The sequence below is a fragment of the Mustela nigripes genome, chromosome 2, assembly GCF_022355385.1.
Source record: "Mustela nigripes isolate SB6536 chromosome 2, MUSNIG.SB6536, whole genome shotgun sequence".
NCBI classification, from domain to species: domain Eukaryota; kingdom Metazoa; phylum Chordata; class Mammalia; order Carnivora; family Mustelidae; genus Mustela; species Mustela nigripes.
Genome location: NC_081558.1, coordinates 102,629,881 through 102,648,714, shown reverse-complemented (window position 1 = coordinate 102,648,714; position 18,834 = coordinate 102,629,881). Strand labels below are relative to the sequence as shown.

Genomic DNA, 18,834 nt, shown 5'->3' with positions numbered 1-18,834 from the left:
ATGAATAGGTAGAACACAGAGGACTTTTAGAATAGTAATACTCTTCTGTATGATCTTATATTGGTAGGCAAATGACATTATACATTTGTTACAACCTATAGAATGTCCAAGAGTGAACCCTGAACTATGAACTTTGGATAATAGTGGTGTGTCAGTGTAGCTTCATCATTTGTACAAATATATCACTCTGGTGGTAAATGTTGATGATGGGAAGACTAGGGTGTTTGGGCATAGGCTATGTGGGAACTCTGTACTTTATCCTCAAGTTTGCTTTGAACCTAAAAACTGCTTTAAAAAATAAAGCCTATTAAAAAATTAGTATCTTAATGGAGATTCAATTGGCTATAGCTTAAAGAACTAAGTAAGTGAAATTTGCTTATATAAGCTCTTTATAAATAGGAAATGTGTTGTATTCATCTTTGTATAGTGTCATGATTGTTAGATGGCCCTTTTGTCAAGGACAGATAGGTAAAAAGAAATTTCACAAGCTGCAGCTTATATATTTTTAATATATTCAAACAGGTTTTAAAGTTAACCTTTAAAATAATGTGTTAATAACAGTGCTGAAAAATTATCCACTTCTCATGAGGTCAAGATAAGACATTCAGCCTTTGTAACATTTTTGCCTGTATTTTCAAGCAGTGTTTGTTTTATGAGATTTGTACTTCATACCTCTTATCACAACTATAATCAATTTATTCAGGTAATCAGTTGGGAATGATTTGTTTAATATTAGCTGCTGAACCACAAGCTTCACAAGAGCTGATAGTATAAGATGCGTATTTTCTTATATCCCCAGAAACTAGCATGGTGAATGCGCTTGAAAAATATTTGTTGAACTAATAAGCAAATGTTATATACTTGTTTATTTTCATTTAATCTGATGCTGGCTGTGAGGAAGTTTGGAGCTTCTGAATATGGTTTGGCCACTATAAATTTCCCAGGCACTTTATATGTAGAACTATGGCTTAAAATTTTTTTAAATTAAATTAATTTATTTATTTTCAGAAAAACAGTATTCATTGTTTTTTCACCACACCCAGTGCTCCATGCAATCCGTGCCCTCTATAATACCCACCACCTGGTACCCCGACCTACCCCCCCCCCCCGCCACTTCAAACCCCTCAGATTGTTTTTCGGAGTCCATAGTCTCTCATGATTCACCTCCCCTTCCAATTTACCCCAACTCCCTTCTCCTCTTTAACACCCCTTGTCCTCCATGATATTTGTTATGCTCCACAAATACGGCTGCCTTTGGCTTAAAATTTTTAAAAAAATTTTTTTTAATTAAAAAAACTCGACACTACAGGATTTTGCAAAATCATGTATATTTCAAAAGTAATCCAAAGCTCTCTGCGAAAAAAATTAGGCATATGTATTCCTGTACATATGAAGAATTTAAATTTATATCGTTAAAATTTGACTTAGATTCATTTTCTTTAAAGATTTTTTTCTGTGTTATTCTTTGTACTTCCTGGCACTCTAATTTAGATTACATTTCAGTCCTCCATTTTTAAAATTTAGAATTTTTATAAAGGCAAAAATAGTTGTTCAGACCATGTGGAGAACAGTAGCCTACAATTAACACCTTATTTAACAAACTTTAAATAAACCAACTGATGTAATAATTTTACAGGCATATGCAAATCAATCAAAAAAGACTGGACCTATTTTGTGCACGAATAAACCAACTGGCAATGACATCTGGAGGTAGTGGAATTTTAGGAAAGCCTAAACACAACTACTTCTGCCTCTAGATAAATGTATTTAAAAGACTTTCTCCCTTACCTCTTAAAAGGATTCCTGCCTATTAATTCTTTATCCTTTAGTAAACCCCAGTTTAATCCTATATTTCAGAACAATATTTTTTAGTTTTTGTGAAATCTAAATTGTGGATATTAATAAATTAATTCCAGCTCTGGAATGTGAAGCAGTTATTGTTATGACAGAATAGGACCAGTTGATTGCCTTACAGATTTTTTGTTGGTCCTGAGAGAAATAACTAGAGATTATAATCTGAGATTTGGATCAAAACAGATTTCCAGCTTCATTTTTCTGTATTTAAGTCTGACTGATCTTGGTAGAGCTACCTAAGATCTACAAAGTATTACAAATTTGAAAAAAATCATTTTGAAGTTATTTTGAAAATTGGAGATAACAAGATGCATATCCCAATGTTAGGATTAATTGCTTCATCTATACTAAGTACCATAAGCAGGATTTGGCAGGGGGGGTGGGTAGGAATGGGAAGCAAAACAAAAATCACGTCATTTTAATCACTCTTCCCGAACTGAAAGGCTACATACAGTATAGAGCCTATATTCTTTCAGATATAAGAACACTGCTTTATTAATAAAAGCCTTTTTTATAAAAATATTTTAAATAACTGTAGATGAAATTTGAAATTTCTATATGTATTATTTTTTTATTTTCAATTCCATGATCTTATGGGAGGAGTTGCATATTTTTATTATCATAGATAAATGAAGTTTTATTGGAACACAGCTCTGTTTGTGTATTGGGTATAGCCATTTTCAAGCACAAAGTTGGGTAGTTGCAACACAGAAACATGGCCCATAAAGTCTAAAATATGTATTATCTGTCCCTTTTTTGAAAATGTTTGCCAAGAGCGCCTGGGTGGCTCAGTGGGTTGGGCTGCTGCCTTCGGCTCGGGTCATGATCTCAGGGTCCTGGGATCAAGTCCCACGTCGGGCTCTTTGCTCAGCAGGGGGCCTGCTTCCCTTCCTCTCTCTCTGCCTGCCTCTCTGCCTGCTTGTGATCTCTCTCTGTCAAATAAATAAAATCTTTAAAAAAAAAAAAAAAAGAAAGAAAATGTTTGCCAATCCTTGAGCTAAGGACTGAACAAGTATTCTGTTTCTTTTGGGGGGTATTATATATTGTCTTTGTGGTAAAACATGATAGTAACAATAAGGACCAAATAACTCTTCTGAAAATATTTTAAAAAGACAGTGTAGCATACTGGGTGAGCAGACTGTTGTTAGAGGATAATGGCCTGAGTTTGTTTCTGTTCTGCTGTTTACTAGCTGTGGCACTTTAGACAAATACATCTAAATTCTTTGAATCTCTTTCCTCCACCTGTAGAAAACAGAGATGAAAAAGTGTTATCCACATCAAGATTTATTGGAAATTAAATGAGGCAGTATAAGCACAGCCCTAATAATACCTGATAATCATCATCATTACCATCTTCATTACCACCATTATCAGTAGTTCCACAAAATATTCTGTTTTTTTTTTTTTTTTTTTTTTTAAGTGAGGAATCTAGATGTGGGAGAAGCAGTCTAATTATAGAGTGGTAAAGAATTATGTTTAACCAGAGGCTTGGTACCCTTGACAGGGTATCCAGTGAGGAAAACAGGAACCACAGCATTTATTTTAACAGAATGTAATATTGGGGGAGGAAGGTGCTTTTAAAAAAAAACGAATTGGAGATTTGAAAAGGAAAAGTGAAATACCAAAGTAAAACAGATAATAACCATAGGAAGCAGCTGCCACATGTGGAAGGGACCTAGAAACAAGCTGAAATTAGTAGAACCTAGAAATTTGGAAGATGGGCACCACAGCTTTTAAATATAAGCCGTCAGTGAAAAATACTTACTAATACAGTTTTTAAAAGAGAAGAGGGGCACCTGGCGTGCTTAAAAATAAAATCTTTAAAAATAAAAAAAGATGAAAATCTATTAAGCAAATGTACCTAAGCAAGACGTGTTTATTTTCAAATAGGACATTATTAGGCAACTAGCTACTGCTAGGTAGATAAAAACATGAAACTGGCAATTTGAGGGCACTTTCGTGTTTTTGAGACTTCTGTCCTACGTTCACCAAATGATAGAACATCTTGAATACCTGATTGGTAGTGGCTCCCCAAGCACAGAAAAATCTTTTTGCAGTATCTCCTACATATATTTGATACTTGAATAAAGTCATGAAATTGAGCCATGTGGATATCTGAGGCAAAAGCATTCCTGGCAGAGACATAGTAAGTAAATAAAAGACTGAGACCAAACCAAGTTCAGGCTATTTGGAGAACAGCAGGGAGGTCAGTATGGCTGAAACAGTTAAGTGGTAGGAGAATAGTAGAAAGGCAACAGGGGCTGGAATCATTACGGACTTCTAGAAGAATGAATAGAATAGGGTAAACGTATGATTACTAGAAAGCATTGAGGGCGCATTTTATATTAGTAATCATGAACTCCATGACTGTGTAGGTTTCTCTGACCATTTTCTGGTTTAAAAATCAGGTTAAAGTATATTGCAGTTTGTAGTTTCATACCTACTTGTTAATTATGTAACCATATCTTTAAATCCAAGTTTAAGGTCTCTTTACTTTAAATTTTTAGTGGTTCTTGATTCATCCTTCTACCAGCACAAAGTGAACGAGCTGAATGCTGATAGAATACCATCTTTTCATAATAAAGGGATGGTAAACTTTACTTCATTATCATGAATCTTGCCAGCAGAAATAGTTTCACGGACTAGGTAATCTGTGTGAAGTAACAAAACTGTACCCGTGTTTCTATAATAAGATTATTAATCACTGGATCTATTTTCTGATCTCTCCTTTGTTATTTTAAAATCAAAACTTTGTAATTTAACACCTAGTGATTTGTTTTTAAATGTACCTGGTTTGCTTCTGACATAATTATGATGTGGATGTCACATGTAGCTGGTTCAGATAACATTTTCCCCCCTGCAGCAGGGGGGAGAGAGTCAGACTTAAATAATGAAAAATATCTTTATTCTAAAGATACTAGACCCCTGTTCAGTACAGTGATTCCCAAGTAGAGTTTTGATACATCTGCTCTGCTGTATTCTTCTATAAACATTGCCGGATTTTTTTGTTTTCCGCCCCCTTCTAAACAGCTTCTTTGACATTTGATCAGAGAAGCATATCTCCTTACAGCATAGTAGATCTTTAAACGAAGGAACTTGGATTAAGAATATTAACTTTGCCATACAAAAGTGAAATAAAGTACTTATTGACCAATAGTGGCACAAGAGTAATTGCTTTTCCTTGTTATCTAAGGTATTAACAAAAGATTTGCTAATTCATGTATTTCATTTCCCCTAAATGTGGTATAAATTTATTTAGACCTTATTGAATCTTTGTGTATATTCTAAGCTCAGTTTACCTCATTCATATAACATGTCAATGTAAATTATCCTGTAATCTTATCCTGTAAGATTTCAGTTATCTTCAGATTTTTATCTTCTGCTATGAAAATCATTTTAATAATTTAGCAATAAAAATGTATTCACATAGCCTTGCAAATCTTTTATGCTTGGGTCTATGATGTAAAAGATTATTTTTAATAGCCAAAGTGGGTTCTTTTTTTTTAAGATTTTATTTATTTATTTATTAGAGAGAGAGAGAGAGATCACAAGTAGACAGAGAGGCAATCAGAGAGAGGGGAAAGCAGGCTCCCTGCTGAGCAGAAAGCCCGATGAGCTGGATCCCAGGACCCCGGTAACATGACCTGAGCCGAAGGCAGAGGCTTAACCTACTGAGCCACCCAGGCGCACCATGGGTGTTACTCTTTTTTTTTTTTTAAGATTTTTTTTTAATTTTTATTTATTTATTTAATAGTCCTTCCTAACTCCCAGTTGCCCATTATTCACCAGATGACACTAGGTGTACATTCAAAATCTATCTTGATTTGACTACTCATGTCCATTTTCACCAAGCCACTGATGACCTCTCAAGAATCTGGATTATCACAGCAGCCTAATTGTCCTTTCTGTCTCTTCCTGTATCAGTCAGGATTCATATGCACATAAAAGAACCACTTGAGCTATTTTAAGCAGAATGCGATTTAATAAATGTGGGCTTACTCAATATGCCTTCCTGATTGTATGCTGAATTGGTTACACGGCTGGATTAGTTATCAGCTGTGGCTAGGAAATTGTGTGTGTTGATATGTTATTTGTTTTTGAAGTATTTTTCAGCAGTATTTGCTTTCTTAAGGAAGAGGCCAGGGGCATTTATTATTGCATGAATGGCAGTGAAAGAAGGTGGTGCATAGTCATGAATGTTGATATACAGTACACATTATGCAAGTGGCTGTACCTAATAAGGCTTCAGACCACTCCAGTGAAAATCTGTTACATTTTAAAAGCTGATTTCATAATTTTAAGATCTTACATTGAATTTAAAATGTAAACTATGAAGAAATTTAATAAGAATCTCTAAAAATGATTGTTTAAACACTTTCCCAGAAGCTGTCAATTTCATACTGTCATAGAAAAAGTACTTTTAAAATATGTACAAGCCAATTATTTTACAGGAATTTACAATTTTCTGCAATGTTCTTTGAGACACTGTTAATATTATAGCCTCTGTTGTCATGGAAACAAGTCTCTGAAGGCAGCCTCAGAGGCTAATGATTCCATGGTGTTGCTATGGATAGAAACAACTGAGACTGTTGTTAGTCACATGGTCATGATTAAAAAAAAAACCTCTTTGGAACTGATCTTACTGAGTGATACAAATGGAGCAGTAAAAGGATGATGGTATAACAGTTACCATTGTCTAATGAAATATGTATATAAGATTTTTCAAGTTAAAATGCTTATGCTGAATTTCTCCTTTTCTGTAATAACCCAAATATAATGGTGACTGTATTTTGCTACCTCATTGTTTACATTAGGATCTAAAACATGACATTTTCCAATTTAGAATCTTCTACAACTCCCCAGAATTTTACCCTGCTCTAAATCCTGTGCTTAAAATATCCTCTTACCTTTTTATTTTACTCTATTATCAGATCTAACATCTGTGCTGTTCCCGTATCACTCAGCCTTCGTTTGATTGTCTGTTATTTGTTTGGGGCTGTATTTTTGTTTCAGATGAACTAAATGAATTATTTTGCTGTTCTGTAATTCTTTGTTACCTGAATTCGTTATCAGCTGTGGCTAGGAAATTGTATGTATTGATAACGTTACTTATTTTTGAAGACTTTTTCAGCAGGATTTTCCTTTCTCAAGAAACTGGCAGAAGCTATGTTCTTTTTCAAACTACTTGTTCATTGCCATATAGAGAGTGGAGTGAATTAAGATGACATAAGTTGTTTTAGGATTTCTTAAAAATGGTATTCAGATCCTTATCTAAAGGAGGTAGATTTCAGAAGAGACTTAAAGCCAAGGTTACCATGAGGTTTAAATGTAATATTAAAGGATTTATAGTTTATCATAAAGGTCTTGGAGAGCAGCTGCCTAGTGGAGATTTTTGTGCTTGATGTTGAAATTTGATATAAGCATTTAGCTCTGTCTTATTTTTATGTTAAAGTAGATTATTAATCAGCTAATATCTGACCCTGTTGAAGAGGCATAAGGAAACTTTAGAGGTGATAGATATATCTAGTATCTTGATTGTAATGGTTTTACAGGTACATGCATATGTCTGAACTCATTTAAGTTGTTTACATTAAATGGGTGAAGTTTTTTGTATGTCAATTTTATCTCAATAAAGCTGTTTTAAAAACCTGATATTACAAAAAATAATTATAAACTTTAGACTTTTTTTTTTCTTTGATAGTGTGGATGACTGCAGCAGTTATTTTGTAGTGTATCAGTCAATTTGGGCTTGTCTGTTATTCGGTGATTGGATTCAGGTTACGCATCTTTGACTGGAGTTTCTGAGAAGTGATAGGTTCTTTATCCTATCAGGTAGCATGATTTTGAGTTGTCCCATCCTTGGTGCTAGTAACTTTGATTAAGATAGTATCTGCTAGATTTCTTCACTGTAATTAATAAGTGTTTTTAAGAGAAATACTTGAGTGGATCCATGTGTCCTATTTAAACTTTCATCTACTAGAATGAAAGGGAAGGTTCATTCAGCAGCATTGGAATTTTTATATCTATTGATTTGTTTGAATGTATTATTTCTGTGGTGGTTGCCAAATTATGATTTTAAAATTCCAGAATTCCTTCTACATCTTTTAGTTGGCATCCTACTATAAGGAAATGCTTTCTCATCTTTTCATTTATTTTTATAATTATTATATCAATATGGACTCTTGGAATCCTGTTTTTATTCTGTGTATGCCACTGTTATCTTTATTTCGAATCTCAAATTGTTCCCAGTCTGACTGATCAAAACTCTTCAAGCTAACTCCTGTGTCTTTTGTCCTGCCCTCATTATTCCATGAGCACTTCTGTATTTTCTGGCACAGCAAGTTGTTCTAGGATCTTATTGTACTTGCTAAGCTCTAGCACTGGAATTAGCCATTTTGAAATCCAAAGACTCCTTTTGTTTTTTAATTTGAGAATTGGTATTTAGAAACCATGATCTGAATGCTAGGTGTGTTCATGCTATTGGTGTGTTACTGCCCCCAGATCATCTTTGTGGGCAGAGTTAGGGAATATATGTATGTATACACACACGTATGTCTGTGTTTCCAAGTCTATCTCTATATATTGAAAGCCGTGCATTCATGCTAATACCTCCAGTTCTGTTCTGGAACCATAGATATCATGTTAATTTTTTCCCTTTCCATATTCATAACTCCTTTCTCTGACACGAGGTATCTTATTCCCCTTATCCTTTATGTATGTATTTTTTAGATCAAAATCTCCTGTATGTCAGCAATCTCCCATCACCACTTCTCTCGGTGGGACACCCTCCTTACTCTGCCCAAGCTCCATCATATCTCCTTCTTACTCCACTGAGGCCCCTACACTTCATGCCAGACTACTGCTACTGCCACATTTAGGTTCAAACAAAACACATCAGCCTGCTTCCACTGCTCTGCCCATATGGATACCCTCCTTTTTCTGCTCAGGCTCCAAGCACCCTGTTCTAGACCGCTGCCACCCCTCTACTCCCTGCATACAGACACTCTCCTTACCCTGTTTGGCTTCAATAATCTGTACCTTACTGTTAAAGAAGTCTTTACCTACACCAGGGTCATGGTAACATTCTGTCATTAATATCATTTAGAAATCTAATTTTTGTACTTCTCTTATGTTAGCAAACAGTCTGTAACTAATCTTAAGTATTGTATAAGGTAGAGATGGGATTCATTTCATTTCCTGTAGGTATACCTAGTTGATCAAGTGGCAGTTCTTTTAAAACTATCTTTTTTCGCACACTTTGTTGTAAATCTAGAGGCAGAACCTCAAAAATTTTTAAAAAGTGATATGAGTATTAAACTGAAAGTTGGTTAATATTTAAGTGATGCATTTTAAACTCATAATATGGAATTTAAAGGGTTTTTTTTTATGGAAACAATATATAATTAGTGACTAGAGTTCCAAGCCAGATCTACAGATGGTTCTTACAGATGATTTTTAATTGGTTGTGTAATATTTAATTTTACATAATTATCATTATTTGTATACTTAACCATTCCAGCACCTTTGGATATTTAGGATATTCCACATTTCCCAAGTATAAACAGTGGTCAGTAGAATGTATTAAGACTCTTAGAATACTTGTTTTTTAAATTGTTCACTTTGGGTAGATTTCTAGAATTAAGTCTAAAAGCTTAGACTTTTTTAAGGCTGTAGATAATTACTACTAAATTGCTTTTCTTAAAGTTTGTATGAATTTATACATCCAACAACAGTGGGAAAGGTCCTGTTTCCATGCATTAAAATTTACTTTGAGATTTGTATTGTGGCAAAATATATCTGACATAAAATTTGTCATTTTAACCTTTTTAAAAAATAATTCTGTGGCATTAATTGCATTCTCAGTGTTGCAACCATCACTATTAGATTTCCAAAACTTTTCATGTCCTCTCACAGACTCTGTAATCATTAACTTACCATGCTCTTCTCTCCTAGCGTGGTAACTTCCATTCTACTTTCTATCTCTATGAGTATACCTATTCTGAATGTTTCATGTAAGTCGAACATACAATATTGTCCTTATGTGTCTGATTCATTTCACTTGAGAACATAATGTTTTCAGTATACATCCGTGTTGTATCATGAGTCAGAATTTCATTCCTCTTTGTGACTGAATAATAATTCATTGCATGTATATATAACATTTTGTTTATCCATTTGTCTTTGATGGACACTTGTGTTTTTTCCACCTTTTCAGCTGTTGTGAATAATGCATCACTGAACATTGTGATGTAAAGTATCCAACTCCCTGTTTTCAGTTCTTCTGAGTCTATATATACTTAGTAGAAATTGCTGGGTCATATGGTAATACTATGGTTAGCTTTTTTTGAAGAACCATCAAACTGTTGTATAGCAGCTTACACCATTTTACATTCCTACCAAAAGTTTTTGAAGATTACAAATTCTCTACATCCTTGCCAATGTAGTTTCTTTCTGTTTTTGTTTTTCTTTTTTTATTACAGCCTCCTAGTAAGTGTGAAGTGATTTATTGCTGTAACTTTGATTTGCATTTTTCTAATGAATAATAATTTGTTGAGTATCTTTTCATGTGCTTATTTGCCATTTGTATATCTCCTTTGCAGAAATGACCACCAAAGTCCTTTGCCCATTTTTAAACTATCTTTTTGTTGTTGAGTTGTAAGAGTTCTTTATATATTCTGGCTATTAAACCCCCATCGGATGTATGACTTGTAAACATTTAGTCCTATTTTGTAGGTTGTCTTTGCACTTTCTTGATAATGTCCTTTGGTAGACAAAATATTTTCTCTGGTGTTCAGATGACGTCTGGTTCATTTATTCTTGTCACTTATACTTTTGATATATTTAAGAATTCACTGTCAAATCTAAGGTCAGGAAGATTTACCCCTTTGTTTTCTGGTTTTATGAGTTCTAGTATGTATATTTCTATTGTTGATTAATTTTTAAATTTTTGTATATGATGTGAGAGTGATATAACTTCATTACTTTTGCATGTGGATATCCAGTTTTCCCAGCACCATTGTTGAAGAGAATCCACGCATTTTTAATAAATTTTGATTAACTGATAGGCCAAGAAGGTCAACATTGTAATTTTATTTTGTATTTCTTTGTTAGGAAAGGCATAGTTTTGATTTCAGCAAATTTGTTCTTCCTGTCTCTTTTAATGCACCTTGTCCTGTAATCAGTTGGATTTTAATGTTTCTCTTATACATGTAGAGTATGTTATTAGTTAATAAATGTTTATGAATTAATCCAGTTAACAAGGTTTAGGACAAGTTACAAAACACGTCTTGTTTTACATTTACATCTTTGTAAAATTAAATGAATCAAGCCAGATAGAGTGTTGAGTGTAAATATCAAAGCCCCTTAGTTTATGTCACTAGAGTTCTTTTTTAATTTTTTCTGGAATATGTGTGGCACATAATAGTTACTCAGTGTTAGTTGAATTAATGACTTTAAAGGCAGTTGTTTTAAAAGATTTATTTATTTGAGAGAGAGAGCATGGGTGCAGGGGAGGGGGCCAAGGTAGAGGGAAGCAGAAACTTAAGCAGGCTTCCTTCTGAGCTTGGGGCTTATCCCACAATGTTGAGATCACCACCTGACCCAAAACCAAGATGCGTCGCTTAACTGATTGTACGACCTAGATGCCCGTTTGAAGGCAATTTTAAGGCAGCTTAGTACAGCTCTTAATAGTAGAGGTCAATAGCATAGATTTTAAAAGTGATAATAGATTCAGTTTTTAAGTCCTTTGAATCCTTTGTGAATTTCTGAGCCCCAGTTATAGGCTAATAAAATTGCTTTTGATTCCTTGAATGCAAGGAGGAAAGTAATCAAATAATATTCTGAATCCTGGAAAAATATTTTGTAGTCTTTGAAGTAAGTGTTTTGTCTCCTAGAGGAGCAAAATTGTAAGTCATTATCTTTTACTGTTTTCATTGAAATATCTAAAAAGTAGTCTCTCATTTTAATTACAGTTATTAAAACTATTATTAGTAGCATAATGATTTCTAAAATAATTTCTGGAGAGCATTTTTCTCATTTAAATTGAAGTAACATTAATATTTTACCTTTTTCTCAGTTATTTCTGAAAACTATAATATATTATGGCAAAATTTTCTGTTATGTGTTTTTCTTTTATTTTGGTATTTTTCCTGATTTTTTGTCATTGATGATTTTTAGCCAACAGAAGCTGTACCTCCCTCTTCTCCCACTGTCCCTGTGATCCCTGTCCTGCCAGTCCCTGCTGAGAATACTGTCATCCTACCCACCATACCACAGGTTTTTATTAGTTTCTTTTTTCTTTATAAACATTTCATTTGCTTTTAATGTTTCATTTGTATTCTTTTCAAACTGTTTTAACTATTTCTTTGTTAGATTTAGTAATTCACTTTGGACTTCACCTTGTGTTTTTAGGGAATTAAATATTCGGGATTTAATATAAAATGGGTTCAGTATGTGTCATTTTTTTAGGTTAACTATGAAATAGGACACATTTTAAACTTCGTAATATTGAACCTCCTTAGATTTGTTATCATGCATTTTGTATTTATAAATCTGCTTGAACCAGTTTTTATTTGCTTTAGGAAATTTTCTTTTTTTTTTTTCTTTTTAAGATTTTATTTATTTAACAGAGAGAGAAAGCACAGGTAGGCAGAGAGGCAGGCAGAGAGAGAAGGGGAAGTAGTAGGCTCCCTGCTGAGCAGAGAGGTTGATGCAGGGCTCTATCCCAGGACCCTGAGATTATGACCTGAGCTGAAGGCAACGGCTTAACCCACTGAACCACCCAGACACCCCAGGAAATTTTATTTTCTAAAGATAATAAAAATCTTTATCTTCATATTACACTAGATGTGTCATTCATATTTGTTTTCCAATATATATTTACCTTCTTTGGAAATATTTCTTTCTCTGTCATTTGGTTAGATAACGTTCATATTTATCTGTTAAAAATAAGACCCCATACATGTAAAGTATATTGAAACTCTGTGCTATCTCTGCAACTTTTCTGTAAATCTAAAATTACTCTAATAAAAGTTTATTTTTTAAAAAGGTAATGTGTGTGTATACACACACAATGGAATATTACTCAGCCATCAAAAATAATGAAATCTTGCCATTTGCAACATGGTTGGAGCTAGAGTGTATTATGCTCAGCAAAATAAGTCAGAGAAAGACAGATACCATATGATTTCACTCACATATGGAATTTAAGAAACAAAACAGATGAATGTTTGTGGGGGGTAGGAAAGAGAAGGAAGCAAACCATAAGAGACTCTTAGAGAACAAACTGAGGGCTGATGGAGGGCAATTGCGGGGTGGGGGATGAGCTAGATGTGTGATGGATATTTAGGACAGCACTTTTATGATGAGCACTGGGTATTATATGTAAGTAATGAATCGCTGAATTTTACTCCTGAAACTAACATTGTACTATATGGGTTTTTTTGTACTATATGTTAACGAACTAGAATTTAAATAAAAATTTGAAAACAAAATAAAAAGTAATGTGACAGTCAAAAACTAAAATGCTAGACAAATCCTTCAGTAATTCCAAGGGATGACTTAATAAGACATTACCTACCCTATAAACTAAGTCATCCAAAGTCAAAATAATGATAGTATTATTGCATATAATAAATAACTCAGATCTTGATTGTATACAATCTCAGTCTCATTTAGAGTATAAATAAATGCATCTTTAGCTATTTTTACTATTACTGATCTGTGCATAAAATCTAGATAAAAATTGTATGCTTATTGTATAAGTTCTATTGGAAGTAAAATGGGATATCAATTATTACTTATCTCAGTGTCCTTCCCCTCCTAAAAAATGAAATTCAAGAGGGACATTATACCAAATAGGACTCTAGGGGAAATTACAGATACTCCACTAAGACTTCATTCAGTCTGATAATGTTACTGTTTCTACGTAATAGTTCACCCTTTGTGAAAATCATTAAAAGTTAAATCGTTGTAAATGATAGATAAATCCAGATGGATTTTTTTCTCTGTGTTGCATAGAAGAAATTGAACATATAAATAAAATATAATTCTAAGTAAGCAGCCTATGTTTTATTGTAATATTGTAATAATATAACCTCTCTCCAAGCATCTAGGACTTAGTAATACAATATTTTTTTTAAAGTAGGGGATTTGGAAGTTTATTTTACTCTTGTCATTTCAATTCATCTTTTGGTGTTAAAATAGTTCCAAAACCCTTTGAAACTTCATAGTAGTTTTTGTTCTTATGTTGCATAAGGAACCTGTCCTTTCCTGCTCAAAGACCTCTGACTTATTTACTCCCAAGTGTCCCTAACATCACACTATATTTGGAAATTGTTGAGACATTACATAGCCTTGTAGTTATAAATGAGAGGTCTTAGAGGCAGATAGATCTGGTTTGGAATTCTAGTCCTACCACTTTATAAGCTGTGTAACTCTGAGCAGTTTCCTTAACCACACTGAGCTTCTGTTACTTCATCTGTTAACACTGAAGATGATAGTAGTACTAGCTTAAGATGTTGTTGGAAGAATAATGGCATATGTGCAACTGGCACATAATCTTGGCTGTTCATATTATTAGTGTTATCTCATATTTCTTTGAGACAGTAAACCAGGGAACAAGTTAGAAAAACAAATGAGGATATGTGCACAAGACAAAGGCTTATGTATTCTACTTTGCCTCATTTTAAGTTTTTAAATACACTGAAAGCCCATGTAGAGTAGATTAATCATTTATGTTGTATAATGTGAAAAGCCTATAGGTGTGCCTCATTTTTCTGGAATCAGTAAGTGCGTTCCTGATTAATGAAGTAGAATATGGACATTATAAAAATTGGTATAAGTGATTAAAATGTCCTCAAATAAACTTGAAAGCTATACTTAATCTATAACCCAGTTTTAAACTTTAAATGGAAATAATTTTTCTTCTAAAGATCTACTACTTTACATTTTAGATGCATCAGGATATAATAGAAATAGAAGTAGAAGACATAAGGTTTGGATTCGCATCCTACCTTTGCAATTCAAACAAGTTACTTAATGTCTACATTTTATCCTCCCTTCATCTATTAAAATGGAAGATAATGCCTCCCTGATTACTTTTAAATGCTTATTATACTTTTCAGAGTACTTTTATATTGGTCTTTTAAATTTTTAAAAGCTTTCCATATTAGGAATTATTAGGCTTATTATACACAGCAGTACAGAAGAAGGCATAACAAACGACTGCTTGAAGTTGAATGAAGAGCGCAGATTTTATAGTGAGACCTAACTACCACTTTCTGGCCTCACCCCTTTCTAGCTGTGTGACAATGTAGAAATGTCTCAGCTTCTAATAGCCTCAGTTCTCTACATAGATACTGACCTATTAAATATCTTTTTTCCACCCCAGAGTAAATACTCTGCTTTAAAACCAGATGCTTTAGACTCTTTCTACCAGTTTTGTGGATCTGTCATGTAATTGCTAAAAGTGACTAATTTGTGTGTGTAAAATTCTTTGTACATATTCATATATGTGCTTCAGAGGTATTGGTGTTCAGTTTTTTGTTATTATTCCAGTCATATCATTACTAAGATGAATATAACATTATCCTTGTCCTCCAGGAGACTCCTTTCTATCCAATAGACAGTTAACAATAACCACGTGACATGAGAGTAGGTACATAAGAGGTATAGCCAGTGCAGACCATTTTTTATTGCTTTTGGACCATTCAAGTTTCACAAAACATCTGAGCATTGAATCTCAAATCACTTGATCTTTAGTATAACCTAAAGGATGACTTGATATATTTTCATTTTACTGGTAGTTTTAAACAGAAGACCATACTTTGAGTTACCTTGATGAGCCTTTTTAACCACACATTAATATCTGACTGTGGTGCCCTTATTCTATATGTATTTTGAGTTTGTTTTGTTTATTCTACATTATTTTCAGATCATTTCAGATTTAAGAAAGTTTCAGTAATAATGCTGTGAATTCCCATATACCTTTACCCAGATTCCCCAATTCTTAACATTTTTACCTACCATATTTGCTTTATCATTTCCCTTCTTATATATTACTTTTTATGAATCATTTCAAAGGAAGTTTCTCTCATGTCCCTTTTACCTCCAAATACAAATGCTTTATAACACTAAATGTTTTTTCCTAAGAACAGAAATATTAACACAGTACATGAGCTACATCAGAAAATGAACATTAAAATAAAATTAGTGTCATTAATCTGCAAACATTGTATTTTTCCATTTGCCCCAATAATGTACTTTAGAGGAAAAAAAAAATAGGTCCTTTAGCCAGTCCAAGATTTCACATTGCCTTCATGACACTTTAGTCTCCGTAATCTGGAGTAGCCCCACTGTCTTTCATGAATGTGGCATTTTAGAAGAAAGCAAGCTAGTTATTTTGTAGAATATGTTTCAATTTGTCTTTAATGCATCTGCATAATTAGTTTGAAGTCATACATGTTTTCCAATTTTTTTAGTTGTGGTAGAATACACATAATGTAGAAATTTGCCATTTTTAAGATTATATATCAGTGGTATTTAAGATTTTATTTATTTGAGAGTGAGCAAGAGAGAGAAGACAAGCAGGGGAAGTGGCAGAAGGCAGAGGGAGAAGCAGGCTCCCCGCTAAGCAGGGAGCGTGATGTGGGGCTCCATCCCAGGATCCAGGATCATGACCTGAGCTGAAGGCAGACACTTACTGAGCCACCAAGGCACCCCTACATATCAGTGATATTAAGTACATTCATATTGTTTTGCAACCATCACTGTCATACATCTACAGAACTCTCTTCATCTTTTCATATGTGAAAACCGACTGCAGTCATTGTACTCAGTGGTGAAAGACTGAAAGCATTTCCTCTAACAATATGTAGAAAATATAAAGTGATGTTACAACTCTTACAATATTAGGTTTTATAATTGCTCTTGTATTTATCTTTACTGAGATCTTTATTTCTTCAAACACCTTGTGTTACTCTCTCATGTCCTTTAATTTCAACCTGCAAGACTCTTGAGCAAAGAATTTTGTTCAGGGCAGCTGTACTAGTGATAACCAAACTCCCGCCCCCCGCCCCAGCTCTTGTTTATCTGGGAATATTTTAATTCCTCCCTCACATTTGAGGAACAGTTTTGCCAGATACAGGGTTCTTGGTTGACAAAGGTTTTTTTCTTTTAGTACTTTAGATATATTGGCTCACTACTTTCTCACTTCCAGAGTTTCTGGAACTCTTCCAGAGTTCAGAGAAACATGTTGATAATCTTATTGAAGATCCCTTGTATGTAATGAGTCACTTTTTTCTTGCTGCTCTCAAAATTCTGTGTTTTTGTCTTTCAAGAGTTTGATTACAATGTGTCCTAGTGTGAGTCTCTCTGAGTTCATCCTACCATGAGGTTGTTGAGCTTGGATGTTGTTCTTCATGTCTTGTTATGGTTGGTGGTTGTTATCATCAAATTTGGGAATGTTTTGGTGATTATTTCTTCAGATATTTTCTCTGCTACTTGATCTCTCCTCTTCTGGGACTCCCATGATATATGTGTTGGTCTGCTTCATGGTGACCCAAGGTTCCTTAGTGTCTGGTCATTTTCTTTAGTCCTTTTCTTTCTTTCCTCAGACTTAGTAATTTCCATTGTCCTATCTTCAAGTTCATCAATTCTTCTGCTTGTTCAAATCTGCCTTTGAATTGTTATATTGAATTTTTGATTTATTGAACTTTTTTGCTTCAGAATTTCCTTTTGATTTTCCTTTAGGTTTTCTCTCTTTTATAGACTTTTCTATTTTATCTTTTATAAATTTTCCCTTTTATTTTTTCATTTTCTTTGTTCACCTTCTCTTTTAGTTCTTTGAACATCTTTAATATGGTTGTTTTAAAGTCTTTGTGTAGTAGATCTGGCACCAGGTTTTTTTAAAGGCCCTTCCTTCCTTTTTTTCTTTTCCTTCTTTCCTTCATTCCTTCCTCTTTTCCTTTGAATGGACCACACTATATTGTTTCTTTGCATGCCTTTTGATTTCTTTGCTGAACACTGGACTTTTGACTCTTAGGATGCTCTAACTCGGGAAATCAGATTTTCCTCCTCTCCTAAGGTTTTATTTTTATTTTGTAGTTGTTGTTTTGGGGCTTTTTAATTGTTGTAGGCTATCTCTGTGCCAAGAATCAGTCTGTAGTATAAACTTAAGGTCTTCCTCAGGTCTTTTTTTCCCTGCCTGCCCTTGTGTATGTGGCTGCTTTTGAATATCCTAGGTTTCAGTGCCTGACTCTCAAAAGGGGAAAAAGAGAAAAATGAAATGGTGGGAGGAGGTGTTTGCCCTTTAAGTCCTCTGGAGTCCCTTCAACCAGAGGGGGGAAGACTTGTATCAATTATGGGCAGTTCAATAATGGCCACTGCCTCTTTGCACACCAGTGATCAGAAGCAATCAGAGCACAGATCCCCTGTATTTGGAGGGTAGTTTTTGTTTGTTTTTGGTTTTTTTCCCCTCCTGGGTTGTGTAGTTTTTGTGCCGGCTACTCCAGGAGCACTTCCCCAACTAGCTGTTACAGGGCAGAGGATGGGAGTTGAATAGCTGCTACTGTGCTAAGAGCTAAAATTGACAATTAACCACAGTTTACCATCCAGTACTTCCCCTGGAAGTTGCAGGCCTTCAACAGACTACTCTGGAGTTCAATACAATTCCAAATTAGTTACATCACATAGATTCTGCCAGTACAGTTATTATCTGGGTGACAAATTTGTGGTACTTCCTATTGTGCCGTCTTCCCAGAATCCATCCTATTTATTTTTACATACACTCCTTATCTTACATTGATTCCTTAAGTGATAGCATTTACCTTTTCATGCAGTATGTCTCAAATTAGAATCTAAGAGGTGTTCTCTGTGGTTTGTGAGTTCTTTATATGAAAAACACTTGTGGGCGCCTGGGTGGCTCAGTGGGTTAAGCCGCTGCCTTCGGCTCAGGTCATGATCTCAGGGTCCTGGGATCGA

The 18,834-nt window shown here is 34.1% G+C and overlaps 1 protein-coding gene across 17 annotated transcripts in view; it reads left to right on the top strand.

Moving 5' to 3' along the window:
• The window catches only part of DLG1 (discs large MAGUK scaffold protein 1), a 261,346-nt gene that overhangs the window by 126,966 nt on the left and 115,546 nt on the right, over positions 1–18,834 (top strand). For 9 of the 17 annotated variants that reach the window (XM_059391228.1, XM_059391229.1, XM_059391227.1 and 6 more), the window contains one exon: positions 12,031–12,129. The exons of the other annotated variants lie outside the window; for them this stretch is intronic. In XM_059391228.1, coding sequence (XP_059247211.1) covers positions 12,031–12,129 — 99 coding nt within the window. The remainder of the gene's footprint in view (positions 1–12,030; positions 12,130–18,834) is intronic. 17 annotated transcript variants of the gene reach the window in all.